The sequence below is a fragment of the Gopherus evgoodei genome, chromosome 3 (genome assembly GCF_007399415.2).
Source record: "Gopherus evgoodei ecotype Sinaloan lineage chromosome 3, rGopEvg1_v1.p, whole genome shotgun sequence".
Lineage (NCBI taxonomy): Eukaryota > Metazoa > Chordata > Testudines > Testudinidae > Gopherus > Gopherus evgoodei.
Genome location: NC_044324.1, coordinates 8,613,669 through 8,628,675, shown reverse-complemented (window position 1 = coordinate 8,628,675; position 15,007 = coordinate 8,613,669). Strand labels below are relative to the sequence as shown.

Genomic DNA, 15,007 nt, shown 5'->3' with positions numbered 1-15,007 from the left:
GGGAAGTGATCACAACAACGAAATACGGCTGCCAAAATGAAGTGCTTGGGGACTAGAGACACAATAAATATAGAACACCCACATTAGACCAGTCCGTGGCTTGCTTCTATATCCCCTACCAGTGAGTTCCATGGAGTAATTGTGTGATACATACACACACACTTACTTTTGTCCATTTGAAATTTTCATCTTACAGTGTAACCCCCACACCTCCTGGGTGTGCTCTGTCCCATCTAGAGATTAATCAGTCTGCTCTGCAGCCTTAACCAACAGCTATACGGCTTTTAGCTCAGGCAGCAAAGGCTCATGCCCTAAGCTCCAGAGGTCCCAGGTTTGATCCCGCCTGTTGACGACCGGGGTCTGTCAGCGTTACAACAGCACCCTCCCATCCTCATTGATGGGGCACGATAAAGCATTGTCAGCCCCATCAACACAATCCATTGCTCTAAATACCTCTCATACCTCCTTGTACTCTTCCAAATGAAGCAGCCTTATGAGCAGATTCTGTCTGTCACTACAGTCTATTTACACCATTACATTCCTTTATGGATTACCACTTGTGTAAAGGAGTTCCCCAACTGGCATTCAGCTCTCAGAACAGCCCTATGCCATGCTCTTGCACAGCTGTTAGATCAGGGCAGGGAGTGTGTCTGTAGCACAATGCACTCCGGCTATTCTAGGCCAGGGAGCAATCCTCAGGTACCCATGCAAGATTGCTGTAACTTAGAGCTAGGCAGTGGCAGGCACTCAAGACAGACCCAAAATTCAGAGGGTGCAAAGGTGGAATAAAGCTACAATATACTACACCTTTCAAGAGGGACAGCACAGAATCTGGCCTGAGTCCTTAATTCCTCTTTGGATGGTGAATTCCTCTTTGGATGGGAGATGAAATTCAGTGTTGATAAATGCAAAGTAATGCACACTGGAAAACATAATCCCAATGCTACATATACAATGATGGGGGCTCAATTAGCTTTTACCACTCAAGAAAGAGATCTTGGAGTCATTTGGATAGTTCTCTGAAAACATCCACTCAATGTGCAGCAGCAGTCAAAAAAATGAATGGAATGTTGGGAATCATTAAGAAAGGGATAGACAAGACAGAAAATATCATATTGCCTCTATATAAATCCATGATACACCCACATCTTGAAAACTGTGTGCAGATGTGGTTGCCCCATCTCAAAAAAGATATATTGGACTTGGAAAAGGTTCAGAAAAGGGCAACAAAAATGATTAGGGGTATGGAACGGTTGCTGTATGAGGAGAGATTAGTAAGACTGGGACTTTTCAGCTTGGAAAAGAGATGACTAAGGGGGATATGATAGAGGTCTGTAAAATCATGACACATGCTGAGAAAGTAAATAAGGAAGTGTTATTTACTCCTTCTCATAACACAAGAACTATGAGACACCAAATGAAATTAATAGGAAGCAGGTTTAAGACAAACAAAGGGAAGTCTTTTTTCACTCAACGAACAGTTAGCCTGTGGAACTCCTTGCCAGAGGATGCTGTGAAGGCCAAGACTATAACAAGGTTCAAAAATGAACAAGATAAATTCATGGAGGATAGGTCCATCAATGGCTATTAGCCAGGATGGGCAGGGATGGTTTCCCTAGCCTCTGTTTGCCAAAAGCTGGGAATCGGTGATGGGATGGATCACTTGATGATTACCTGTTCTGTTCATTCCCTCTGGGGCACCTGGCACTGGCCACTGTCGGAAGACAGGTTACTGGGCTAGATGGACCTTTGGCCTGACCCAGTATGGCCGTTCGTTTGGTACCTTCCTTTCAGCCCCCCTATAAATAGCTGCCAAATCTTTTTTGTTGTCCTTCTTGGGATTTTACTGTTTTGTTTTAAATTTCTGTTCTGTCTTTTCTGAGATAAAATGATGAACACCAAATGCAGAATCTTAGGTGTGGACACACTGATGACAGCACAGATATTCGATGTCTGTCCCCTCCCATCCTGCTGTGAACTCAGCGCATGAGAAGTACCAAACTAAGGTCTTGTAAACTGAAACCCGCTTTCTGTAGAGCAGCTACAGCTTGGGGAAAAAAGCCTGCATACATTGTCTCCTGCCAATTTCTCTCTGCCCTTACCCAGACAGACTACCCACAGAGGCAAGAGGGGCTGTCAGTCTACATGGCTCATTCAGTTATTGACCTCATTCAGATTGTAGAGATAGGCTGGGCAATTTGTGGTGAAGTACACACCTGTTCACTGAGAATGGAGCTGTGGCCAAAGTTTATCCAAGCCATTGTACTTCCTAAGTATCTTACTCACTGTTTTGATCACTGCTGCACACTAAGCAGATGTCTGTTCTTTTCACAGTTACTCTATAGCTTCAAGTTTCAATAGATTAATAGGAATTTAAGGCCAGAAGAAATCATGATGATCATGTAGTCTGACCTGCACAACATATGCCAGAGATGTTCATGCAGAAATACCTACGTCAAGCCCTATAATTCGGGTTGAGCTAAGCCCACCAGAACCAATCACATCCCTAGGTAAGAGGTTACAATAGTTCAGCGAGTGCAGATCATTTAAATCATTCCTTCTAAACGTACATCACTTTACACTTGTCTATTTTAATCCCTTCTGCCATTGTGCTGTCCACCCAGTTACCTAACAGCATTAGGTTCTTCTGAAGAGGCCCATTGTCTTAAAACCATAACCAGAGCTTTGGCACAAGTCCCACTGACTGGCTCTTATAAGTGTGTCCAGCAGACATCGTGCAGTGCTCTAAACTCTGGCAAAGGCTGCTGCTTCATTTGGGACGCAAGATACTGCAGCTCACCTCCCTCATACACTTTAGCTTTCCCATTCGCTTCAGCACCTTCCGGAGGCGGTCTCGTTCACACTGCTCATCTAATTCACCTCCTTCCTTCACAACTGGCTAAAAGCAAGGCAGAGAGAAAAAAGGTGAGCACAGGACCCACAGCACTCTGTAATTCTACATTCTGGGAATTTGCTCCATAATCTAAGCACTTTCTAAATCTATGGCTGTGTAGGAAACCTTCCAAAAGTGACCTGAATGTATCTGATGAAGCAATCTCTGCTTAAGTCTGCGGGACAATGGAACAACTTTAAGAGGAATGAACTGTTCCATTCATCCCAGTGGGGTGATAACTATTTCACAGGTGATCATTTTAATATCCAACTAAAGGCCCCCACCCCGATGAAAAGCCCAGCCAACCTACAGCTGCTGGAAAGAGGAGTATATACGAGGACCTTATAAGGATTGGGGCTCCATTTCTCATATCAGCCTCTGACTCCCAGGTACCGGATATATTTCAAGTTACCCAGACCCTCTGCCCTCCAGAGTGGAGCAGCATTCTCTTTCTGCTGTTCCCATCCTGTGAGTTAAGGGGCAGGGGAGGCCTCTGTTACTCTGCATGTCTGCAATCCCCCCTCCCATTTCTTCCATTGTGTCCCCTCTTTCCTTGTGAATAACTCCTGCTGTCTCAGCTGTTGCTCAGAGCTTCTCAAGCAGTAGCAGCATGAAAGTGATACAATTCTCAGTGGTCTCACTACTGTCCTCAGGGTTCCAAACAGCAATAACACAACTGACAGTTTTGTTGGCAAACTCTGCAGCACAGATGGACAGCCCTGCATCAGTTATTTATTCTATTAGATATCGTGGTTATAAAAACTATATAAAAAGCAATGAGGGATAAATTCACCAAGCCTAGGAACTCTCTCCCACTCTTCTGAATGACATCTCCCGAAGGGTTTCACCCTTCGCTGCCAGACCTAGAGACAGAGGCTTCTTAAAGGTGACTAAAGGGGGAAAATGGGTTATGCCCTTTGTGTATCTTTATGCAGGATAACGGTGCACTGAAAGGTGTTTACTGCTTGCTTTTTTACTTTGAAAATGTCAGGATCTCAACTAGTCTGCTCTGTAATTGCTGGATGACTCTGATCTGTATTTTACAAAATCTCCCAGCCCTTTAGTGAAGGGGTGAGAAATACAGAGTCTTTAATAATCAGATCGTTTCTTCTGAGGGTTTTTTTTTTTAAACAGAGTATTTGATAAATATTAAAAACAAATTCACACCCAAGTGTTTTAAAGAGTTTGAATAGAAAGGCCTTCCCATCTTTATCAGCTGTCACTTGCCTAGCATTTCTGACATCACAATGCTACTAGGTTTCCAAGTATTCAGTCTTTCAGGAAAAACTGGTTAGATAAGACCTGAAATTTTTAAAGATAGAAAATGTTTGACAACCCACCACCTTTCAGTCTCTTTGTGCATCAAGGGAGCAACAAAGGGCTGTCTGGCCTGGAAGGTCAGGGCTTCTGCTAGACGTACAATATCAACGTTACCAGGTTGTTGTGATCTGCCATGATGTGGTATTTCATTCCTGCCAAAGACCTGAGCTGTTTTCCACAGTGATGACATGTGAACATCTCCTACAAGTAAAACAAGAGTGAAGACTGCATTAAACACAAACCTCATATATTGGGTGACTGTAGGAGAAATGGGGGAGCAGGCAGGGAGAAAACCTTGTATGGGTCAGATAACTGCACAGTGAGAAAAAACCCACCATGCATGTGGCAGTCAATGAACAGATTTACAGGGGTATAAAGACTAGAGAAAGAGACAGGGTAAAAAAAAGAGAATGGATATGTCTCTGCTCACTTTCCTAAAACCACAAGTAACACAGAGAGGAAGGAGCAGTTGACTACACTGATTCAGGACCGGATTAACTTCTTGTGGGCCCAGCGCCAAACACATTTGTGGGCCCCCCTGGGGAATGAAGAGGCCGTGGGCAAGAGCACAGCAGGCAGGGTGGATTTGATTTAAAACACTAGTTAGGAAGACTCGATTTAATCATGGGTTTCTACATAAAAAGTCCATTCTTGTTGGTTGTTATAACTTTATAACATATTCTTCACAATTCAGGCCTGGTCTATACTACGAGTTTTTTTCGAATTTAGCAGTGTTAAACCGAAGTAACACTGCACCCGTCCACACAACGAAGCCCTTTATTTTGATATAAAAGGCTGGTAATATCAATATCTGTACTTCTCCCCGACGAGGGAAGTAGAGCTGAAATCGATATTGCCATTTCGAATTAAGGTTAGTGTGGCCGCAATTCGATGGTATTGGCCTCCGGAACCTATCCCACAGTGCACCATTGTGACCGCTCTGGACAGCTATCTGAACTCGGATGCACTGGCCAGGTAGACAGGAAAAGCCCCACGAACTTTTGAATTTCATTTCCTGTTTGCCCAGCGTGGAGCTCTGATCAGCACGGGTGACCATGCAGAGCTCATCAGCACAGGTAACCATAACCATGCAGTCTGAGAATCGAAAAAGAGCATCAGCATGGACTGTACGGGAGGTACTTGACCTGATCGCTATATGGGGAGAGAATTCTGTGCTAGCTGAACTACGTTCCAAAAGACGAAATGCCAAAACATTTGAAAAAGTCTCCAAGGGCATGATGGAGAGAGGCCACAACTGAGACTCACTACAGTGCCGTGTGAAAGTTAAGGAGCTCAGACAAGCCTACCACAAAACCAAAGAAGCAAACAGAATGTCCGGGGCAGAGCCGCAGACATGCCGCTTCTATGCTGAGCTGCATGCAATTCTAGGGGGGGCCGCCACCACTACCCCACCCCAGACCGTGGATTTCGAGGAGGGGGTAATCTCAGCCATGCCTGAGGAGTCTGCGGACGGGGAAGATGAGGAGGACGACGACGAGCTTGTGGAGAGCACACAGCACTCCGCTCTCCCCAACAGCCAGGATCTTCTTCTCAGCCTGACTGAAGTAGCCTCCCAAGGCAGTATCCCAGACCATGAAGCCATGGAAGGGACATCTGGTGAGTGTACCTTTGTAAATATAAAACATGGTTTAAAAGAAAGTGTTTTTAAATGATTAATTTGCCCTCAGGCCTTGGGGTGCATTCGTGGCCAGTACTGCTACTGGAAAAGTCTGTTAACGTGTCTGGGGATGGAACGGAAATCCTCTAGGGACATCTCCATGAAGCTCTCCTGGAGGTACTCCAAAAGCCTTTGCAGAAGGTTTCTGGGCAGTGCAGCCTTATTCCGTCCTCCATGGTAGGACACTTGACCACGCCATGCTAGTAGCAAGTAATCTGGTATCACTGCATGACAAAGCCTGGCAGCATATGGTCCTGGTGTTTGCTGGCATTGAAGCAACATCTGTTCTTTATCTCGCTGTGTTATCCTCAGGAGCAGGGGTCAGCAACCTATGGCACAGGTGCCGAAGGCGGCACATGAGCTGATTTTCAGTGGCACTCACACTGCCCGGGTCCTGGCAACCGGTCTGGGGGGCCCTGCATTTTAATTTAATTTTAAATGAAGCTTCTTAAACGTTTTAAAAATCTTATTTACTCTAAATACAACAATAGTTTAGTATATTTTATAGACTTATAGAAAGAGACCTTCTAAAAACATTAAAATGTATTACTGGCATGCGAGACCTTAAATTAGAGTGAATAAATGAAGATTCGGCACACCACTTCTGAAAGGTTGCCGACCCCTGCTCAGAAGAGTGATATCGTTCATGGTAACCTGGTTGAAATACGGGAATTTAATTAAGGGGACAGAGGTGGCCATTCCTAGGGGGCTGTTTGCCTGTGGCTGAAAAGAAATCCTTCCCTGCAGTTAGCCAAGTGGCGGGGAGGAGAAGATTGGCGCTGAACTTTTCGTGTTTGGCTAGCAGGGATCTTCCCTGATACCAGCCATGCGGTGGGGGGAGGGGTGAAGCGATCATCCCAGAGAATTGGATGGGGGGCAGGGGGGTTAGTTTGTTTTCTGCTGCTGCACGTTAACAGGAAAACTGCAGCACTCAATGGGCTTTGCGTGGTAGGTGGGAAAAGAGAGTGCTGGATATATGAAGGCTGCAGAAGCCAAAAGACAAATGGCTTACCATGGCCGCATGCAAGTCGAATTCTGTTGCCTGGACCTGTGTCTGTGATCTCTAACACCAAAGCCACAGGCACTCAATATTAAGATGCAAAATGCAACCTTGTACTGAAATCATGTGTTATGTAATGTGAATAGTGTTGTTCACCATGAAAGAGTATAACCATTGTTCTGCAAAATGTATCTTTTAAAATACTTCTCTCCCTTTTTTCCCTCCCTCCCGCAGCTACAAGTTTTTCAAGCCTCGCTCCTCCGTCCCAAAGGCTATCTCAGATAAGGCGTCTGTAAGCAGGGGCGTTGCCGGGGCTCGACCCGCCCAGATGAGGAGGGGAGCCACACCGGCCTCGACCTGTCGTCTGAGGGTCTAGGTCCTTGGAACTGTAGCCCACCGTCCGGGTGGCTCGGTCCCTGGGGATAGAACCGGGTGGCGGCGCAGTCAAAGGGGCCCAGCCCTTGGTTTGGGCAGGGCACCAATACACAGTTATCTCAGCTCCGGCCCTCTTGGTTCAGGGACGGGCTGGCAAGGGTGCGGGTCGCTCGGGCCCTTTGGGACAGGACCAAGTAGTGGCACAGTCAAAAGGCCCAGCCCTTGGTTCGGGCAGGGCACCAATACACAGTTATCTCAGCTTAGCTGGCCTCTTCAGGCCGAGGGGAGAGAGGGATTCTGCCACCCGTGGACGGGTGGCAGGGGGAACGCAGGCCCACCCACTCCACTGTGTTCCAGCCTGGGGCCCTAGTAGCGGTGATCACTGCTTCAGGTGGTCAGTGGGGATCCTGACCGCAACACACTGCCATGGGTATCGGGGAAATCTGCAGCCTGACTCGGGACGGCTGCCCCCGGGCTACTTCCAGTATCCCCCTCCGAGCCTACCTGGTTCGTGGGACCCGCTTCGGGGACGTCCCACCACGGAGGCTCCTCATGGCCAGGGCTGGGCAGCAAGTCCGGCAGCTCCTCCGGGAAGTCCGGCCAGGCCTGTTCTGGGGTGTCCTCGGGGCGGCAGCAGGGGCGGGACGGTTCTGGCAGCTCCTCGTTGTAGCGGGCGCAGGGAAGCTCTGGCAGCTCCTTGGTATGGCGAGCATCAGGAGGCCCCGGCCAGTCCAGACACCGGCCTGCGGCCTCAGCAGCTTCCCAGTCAGGAGCTCCCGCTGACAGGTCTGCTCCTGACGGTGGCTGGTCCCAACTGAGGGCCGGCTTTTATCCTTCCGGGTCGCCGCTTGACCCTTTGAGGGGCAGGACTTCCGCTTAGTGGCCCCACCCCTCTGGGTGAGTGACGGGGCTCGACGCTCCTGGATGAGGAGGGGAGCCACACCGCCTCGTTACAGCGGCAAAAAAAAAAAAGGACGCAAGACGAAATGTTCTCAGAAATCATGGAATCGACCCGTAATGAAAGAGCTCATCTGAATGAGTGGAAGGTCACCCTATCGCAGTACAGGAAAGCTGCCAGTGAGTGTGAGGCCATGAGGGATGAACGTGAGCAGAGGAGAGGAGACACGCTCGAGATGAGAGGTGGCGGGATGCAACACTGGGGCTGCTGCGTGATCAAACTGACATGCTCCGGTGTCTCGTGGAGCTTCAGGAACGGCAGCAGGATCACAGAGTGCCGCTGCAGCCCCTGTATAACCACCCTTCCCCCTCACCATGTTCAATAGCCTCTTCACCCAGACATGTAAGAATGCGGGGGAGGGAGGCTCCGTGCACCCACCCACTCCACCCCAGTGGGTGGGTGCACAGAGCCTCCCTCCCCCGCATTCTTGGCCTCGATTCCCCAGTGGACAGGCCAAGCAAAACGCTGTCATTATTTTGAACTTTTTTAGTGGCCTTTTCCTTCCCTCCTATCCTCCTCCCAAATCCCACCTGGGCTACCTTGTCAGTTCTCTCCCTCTTTTTATAATCAATTAACAAAGAATACATGATTTCTAAATGATAGTGACTTTATTTCCTTAGAAAGCAAGCTGTGATTGAAGGGGGAGGGTGGGTTGCTTACAAGGAATGAGTCAATCTAAGGGGCGGGTTTTCATCAAGGAGAAACAAACCAAACTTTCAAACCGTAGCCTGGCCACTCATGAAACTGGTTTTCAAAGCTTCTCTGATGCGCAGCGCTTCCTGGTGTGCTCTTCTAATCACTCTGGTGTCTGGCTGCGCGTAATCAGCGGCCAGGCGATTTGCCTCAGCCTCCCACCCCGCCATAAAGGTCTTCCCCTTATTCTCACAGAGATTGTGGAGCACACAGCAAGCAGCAATAACAATGGGTATATTGGTTTGGCTGAGGTCTGAGCGAGTCAGTAATGTGTGCCAGCGTCCCTTTAAACATTCAAATACACATTCTACCACCATTCTGCACTTGCTCAGCCTATAGTTGAATAGTTCCTGACTACTGTCTAGGCTGCCTGTGTATGGCTTCAGGAGCCATGGCATTAAGGGATAGGCTGGGTCCCCAAGAATAACAATAGGCATTTCAACATCCCCAACTGTTAGTTTCTGGACTGGGAAGTAAATCCCTTGCTGCAACCATCTAAACAAAGTAGTGTTCCCGAAGACGCGAGCGTCATGAACCCTTCCCGGCCATCCCACGTTGATGTTGGTGAAACGTCCCTTGTGATCCACCAGTGCTTGCAGCACCATTGAAAAGTACCCCTTGCAGTTTACGTACTGGCTGCCCTGGTGCTATGATGCAAAGATAGGGATATGGGTTCCATCTATCGCCCCACCACAGTTAGGGAATCCCACTGCAGCAAAGCCATCCACTATGACCTGCACATTTGCCAGAGTCATTACCTTTGGTAAGAGCAGGTCAGTGATTGCTTTGGGTACTTGCATCACAGCAGCCCCCACAGTAGATCTGCCCACTCAAATTGATTCCCGACTGACCGGTAGCTGTCTGGCGTTGCAAGCTTCCACAGGGCTATCACCACTCGCTTGTGAACTGTGAGGGCTGTTCTCATCTTGGTATTCTGGTGCTTCAGGGCAAGGGAAAACAAGTCACAAAGTTCCATGAAAGTGCCCTTACACATGCGAAAGTTTCGCAGCCACTGGGAATCGTCCCACATGTGCAACACTATGCGGTCCCACCAGTCTGTGCTTGTTTCCTGGGCCCAAAATTGGCGTTCCATGGCTAGAACCTGCCCCATTAACAGCATGATCTCCAAAGCGCCAGGGCCTGCGGTTTGGGAGAATTTTGTGTCCATGTCCATATCGCTCTCATCGCCGCGCTGCCATAGTCGCCTCCTCCTCGCCTGGTTTTTCAGGTCCTGGTTCAGCATAAACTGCATGAGAACGTGCGAGGTGTTTACAATGTCCATGACTGCAGTCTTGAGCTGAGCGGGCTCCAGGCTTGCCGTGGTATAGTGTCTGCACAATTCACCCAGGAAAAAAGGTGCAAAATGGTTGTCTGCCGTCGTTTTCATGGAGGGAGGGGGAGGATGTACCCAGAACCACAAGCAACAATGTTTTTTGCCCCATCAGGCACTGGGATCTCAACCCAGAATCCCAATGGGCGGGGGAGACTGGGAACTATGGGATAGCTACCCACAGTGCAACCCTCTGGAAATCGACGCTAGTCTTGGTACATGGACGCACACCATCGAATTAATGTGCTTAGTGTGGCCGCATGCACTCGACTTTATACAATCTGTTTCCTAAAATCGGTTTCTGTAAAATCAGAATAATCCCGTAGCGTAGACATACCCTTAGAGATAGATTTAGGTTTCATTTTTAGAAAGTACACACTACACATTTTTAAACCATGATTTATTTTGAAAACTTTTCAGATGAGTTTTACAGCTATATCAGAAAATGAATGATTGTTTGGTTATTTCATTTACCAAAGGTAATTGAAGCAGATATTTATGAAGTCACTGGGAGGTGAACTAATCTCCAATTCAAGAGGTTAAAAATTAATATTTGGAGGATTTTCTTGCCAGGCTGTATCAGGAGCAGACCATCACCAGAGAGACATTTAAATTGTTTTATTTAACTAAAACAACAACGTTCAGTATTCTTGATTTTTTCCCTTCAACAGCAAACATAATATTTTAACAAAAAAAAATACGTCTCTCACTTCTCACATTTATCTCCAGACTTCTCCTTGTCCAAATCTATTCTGCCCGCAACAATCTTTTATTAATTGAACGTTTTGAAACTTTTCACTTTTAAAGAGAGGTAAGGAGTTGACCCTGTGTACACAAATTTGCAGAGGAACAATAGAGTTGAGGTCTGTTATTTCTCACCTCTATATATTTATTTAAAAACATTTTTGCTGTTAACAAGCATGTTACCTCTGGAGACACAAATCCACAGTTTGAGAACTGCAAAACTAAGCATCTCTGATGGTATCTTCCAGACTGAGCACTGGGTCCCATTGGGTAGATAGAAAAATTAACCTAAATAATCTATACAGACGTCTGGGAACCGCATAAGATTGGGTCCCTCAGCCTGTAGAACTGGTAAATGAAATTGTTTTTAACTGTTCACTTTATTAATGTAACTTCATAAGCTAAGTTTTATGAATGAAACAACATTCATTCATATAACCGGTTACCCCAATAACTGGCTAATTGACAATTAAGATACTTGTTAAGAGCCATAGCTGTTCAGCCAGTTGCCCTTGTAAATTTCACTTCCACTCCAATTCCTGCTTAAAACAATCACTGAGACTTGCACTGTTTCAGTATTGTAACTTCTGTTCACTGTTTGCCATTCATTACACTCGTCTACTTCTGTTCACTGTTTGCCATATTGTAATTCAAACTCCATTTTAAAAAGCTCACTCTATTTTGTAAAAGCTTGCTGCAGCCCTCATTTTTGCAAAACCCTGCTGTAAATCTTATTAGTTTAGATGTGTGAATGAGGTATGGATGGATGATGGAATCAACCTCCAGCACCAGCCTGTCCTGATGAAACAGAGTTCAAACACCAATGGCTGAAGATGCAGACAAGAGCCCTAACAAAGTAAGAAGATTCCACCCTCAGAAGAAAAGAACTAAGGTACAATAGAAGGAAGATCAAAGCCAGGTCCCAGGCTAAAAGTCACGTCTGCAATTGACTGGTGATCAATCACACCGAACCCAGAGGCAGCGTGACACAGCAAGACCAATAGACTCTGGATTCAAACTAAAGCCTACAAAAAGGATGGGTGAGATGGAAGACTTGGAAGGATAACATTCTGCTGCCAACATGGGAGGGCACACCCAGCCCTTCCTTGTGCCTGGCTAGTTAGCTGCCACAAGCTACGATCCCAAGCTGCAAACTCATGCTACGAACTCAAGCTATATATATAAAATCTGATTTTTTAAATTTAAAGTCATTGATTTTTATCCACCCTGACAGCTGGGCATGGGGGAGTGGGAAAGGATTGGTCCCTGCTGGAGTGAGGGAGGGACCAGGGGTGAGATGAGCACAGTGGGGCATAGGGAGAGGATTAGTCCCTGCTGACTGGAGCAAAGCAGGGGCTGGGGGCAAAAACACAGTGGGGTGAGAGCTAGGGTTGCTCATTGGAGCAAGGGAGGGGCCAGGAGTAAACTGCAAGTGCAGCAGGGCTAGGAAGGGGGTAAACAGGATCCCCTACCACCACACAGAGCGGGTATTTACCTTCTCGCTGGTCCTAGCCCATTCTCTTCGCCTCTCTCTGCATCGAGCTGAGGGTGGGGGTGCAGGGTCTGGGAGGGAGTTAGGGTGCAGGGGCAGGCTGAGGGTTGGGGTCTGGCCAGGAGCTAGAATGAGGGAGGGGGCTCAGGGTTGGGGCAGGAGGTTGGAGTGTGGAGCGCTTACCGGGGCAGCTCCCATTCAGTGCGAGGGGTATAGATGAGTATGTGGGGGGAAGAGGGTGCAGGAGCTCCTGTTTGGTGCTCACGGTGGGGATGTGGGGGGTGCAGGTGTCAGGGCAGGGGGTTGGGAATTTATGAGGGAAGTGCAGGGGTCAGGACTGGGGAGGTGGGCTGGGGTTGTGTGGATGCTCCCAGCCCCCACCTTGAGCAGTTCACAGCAGGGGGCCAGAGGGGGTATGCCCCGATTCCAGCCCCTTTCCCAAGGCCCTGCCCCTACCTCTTCTCCACTTCCTCCTGAAAGTTATTAAATGTTCAGAGCCAAGGAACAGATGGGGTAGAGGACTGAATTTTCCACAGCCTCCCTCACAAAATGTATCACCACTTTGTCTTTAGTTAATAATTATCCTTTTCAGGGGAAAATTGTGCACTTCTCTCCTTTGCAAAGTCCTGTGACCTCTTTCAGCTAAAGAAAACTTGTGAGTGCAGGTGATGCAATAGCTCTTCACCGCCCTTCCAGCTATAGTGGTGGGGGGATGAGTAAAGGTGGGGGTGCAGTGTTAAGGCCCCCGACCCCCAATGCCTGCACACTTCAGGGGACAGCAGCTGCTACTGGAAGGGGCATTTCCCTCACTAGTGTTAAGATGCCCGATGCTCCCATGCTGGGACAGCGTGGCTGCTACTCTAGCCCAGATTGGAGCTGGGAGGAAGGACATGGGTGCTCTTGTGCAAGGTCCCTCGCCCCCATTACGAGTTGGAGCAAGGACAGGGAACCAGGGGCAAGGAGTGGGGAAGTGGGAGGGGGGATCTGAGGGGGAGAGGGGTCCCCGGCTCGGGCAGAGGGAGGAGGATGGGGAGGAAGATCTGGGAAAAGGGAGCATCCTGAAAAAATATCATTTCCTTCTGGAGAAGCAGACTCACCCTGCCCAGGGTCCAGGTGGTGACGGCTTCTGCTGCTCCCCATCCCCCCAAACAGCTGATTCAGAGCATGGAGTGAGAGGAGGAGGGGCGAGTAAGAGGCGGGGGAGGGTGAGCTTTGGGCTACGTGCAACAGAAAGACAGAGCCCCGGCACAGCAGCATCAAGCTTCCCAGAGAAGAGAGGCTGGGCCAGGGCCCCTTTGGAGCATGGGGCCGGTGCCAGTGGCGCCATTGTAAATCTGGTATTGCACTGATTTACAGACAGGCAAATGGATGCCTCACACATTGATGCGATAGAAGGAAATGGTGTAGCTCTTGTTGGTCTGAAGGTTGTGTACTGCAGTCATTAAGCTGGGGAAAAAGGGAATGGGAGATGGTGCTATTCTGTCTCTCTCACCTGTCTGCAATTCGCCATATGTTTCTTCAGTCCCTCTACAGTCTTCCTGACCACAGCTCTGCATGTTGGACAGGTAACTCTGCCCTTACTTAGGATCTCCAGGTACCACTGTTCCTCCACACTGCCTGTAAGATCACAAGAATGGAGGCACAAGAAGAAAATCAAAACCAAAATGAAACACAACATAGGTTTTCTCTAGCTTTGGCAGAAGGGCTTTTCTTTAAGTTAATGGCCTGATTGCATTTCTGGGGAACAAATTCCCCATTCTACTAACTAAATCTGAATGTTGTGTTATCTCCTCACCCCACCCCAGATCTCCCACTGGAAACTAGGAAGGGAGCTGAAGGAATGAGGATTTCTGTGTGACTTCACTGTACATTAATAAATGGCTTTGCTACTTCATGCAAACATGGAATTGCTCCAGAAGACCATGCCACAAAACAGGCAAAGAAAAGCATACGGACAGGTGTGGCCTCCAGTCCCTGGCCCCTTTTGAGAATTAGCAGGAGAAGTTTCAGCTCCAAAGATTCTCTGGCCTGAAAATGGTTTCAGAGAATGAAAGCCAGAACTGGAATCCTTACGGTAATGTGCTCCAATACAGTTCCTCCTTATCTGTAACTCTAAAAGGTGCCCCCTTGAGACAGGGGGGAGGCTGCTGTGAATCAGACCATTAGATGGACCATTGGTCTGACCCAGTATGGCCGTTCTTATGTTCTTAATCATAAGGTCTTCTGAATAGGAGCTGGGAGTTGAGTGGGTGTAGTAGACACTCCACTGGTCACTCCGCCGATTGTAACAAAGACTGAATGTTATATGGTCCAACATTCTAGAAAAAAAGGTGTTACTGTACGGCTACAGACGGGGTTGCTTGAGCCTCTGGCTATCAGGCTATGGCGTGGGGTGATTTGTAGTAATGCCTTCATTCTGCTGAGTGAAAGAAATATGAATATTTTGCTGTCGTCTAGGCTGAAACCAGCTTGATGTATTTCTGCACAATTCAAGAAGTGATTCCCTCCCCAGGCACCACTGAAC

At 48.0% G+C, this 15,007-nt stretch overlaps 1 protein-coding gene across 8 annotated transcripts in view; it reads right to left on the bottom strand.

Moving 5' to 3' along the window:
* The window catches only part of ZNF512 (zinc finger protein 512), an 89,110-nt gene that overhangs the window by 34,436 nt on the left and 39,667 nt on the right, over positions 1–15,007 (bottom strand). For 4 of the 8 annotated variants that reach the window (XM_030554928.1, XM_030554927.1, XM_030554930.1 and 1 more), the window contains exons 6-8: positions 13,976–14,100; positions 4,328–4,414; positions 2,801–2,899 (exon numbers count right to left, since the gene is read on the bottom strand). In XM_030554928.1, coding sequence (XP_030410788.1) covers positions 2,801–2,899; positions 4,328–4,414; positions 13,976–14,100 — 311 coding nt within the window. Of the gene's footprint in view, positions 1–2,800; positions 2,900–4,313; positions 4,415–13,975; positions 14,101–15,007 lie in introns of all 8 variants that reach the window. The other 4 variants (XM_030554932.1, XM_030554934.1, XM_030554929.1 and 1 more) reach the window with 3 other exon arrangements.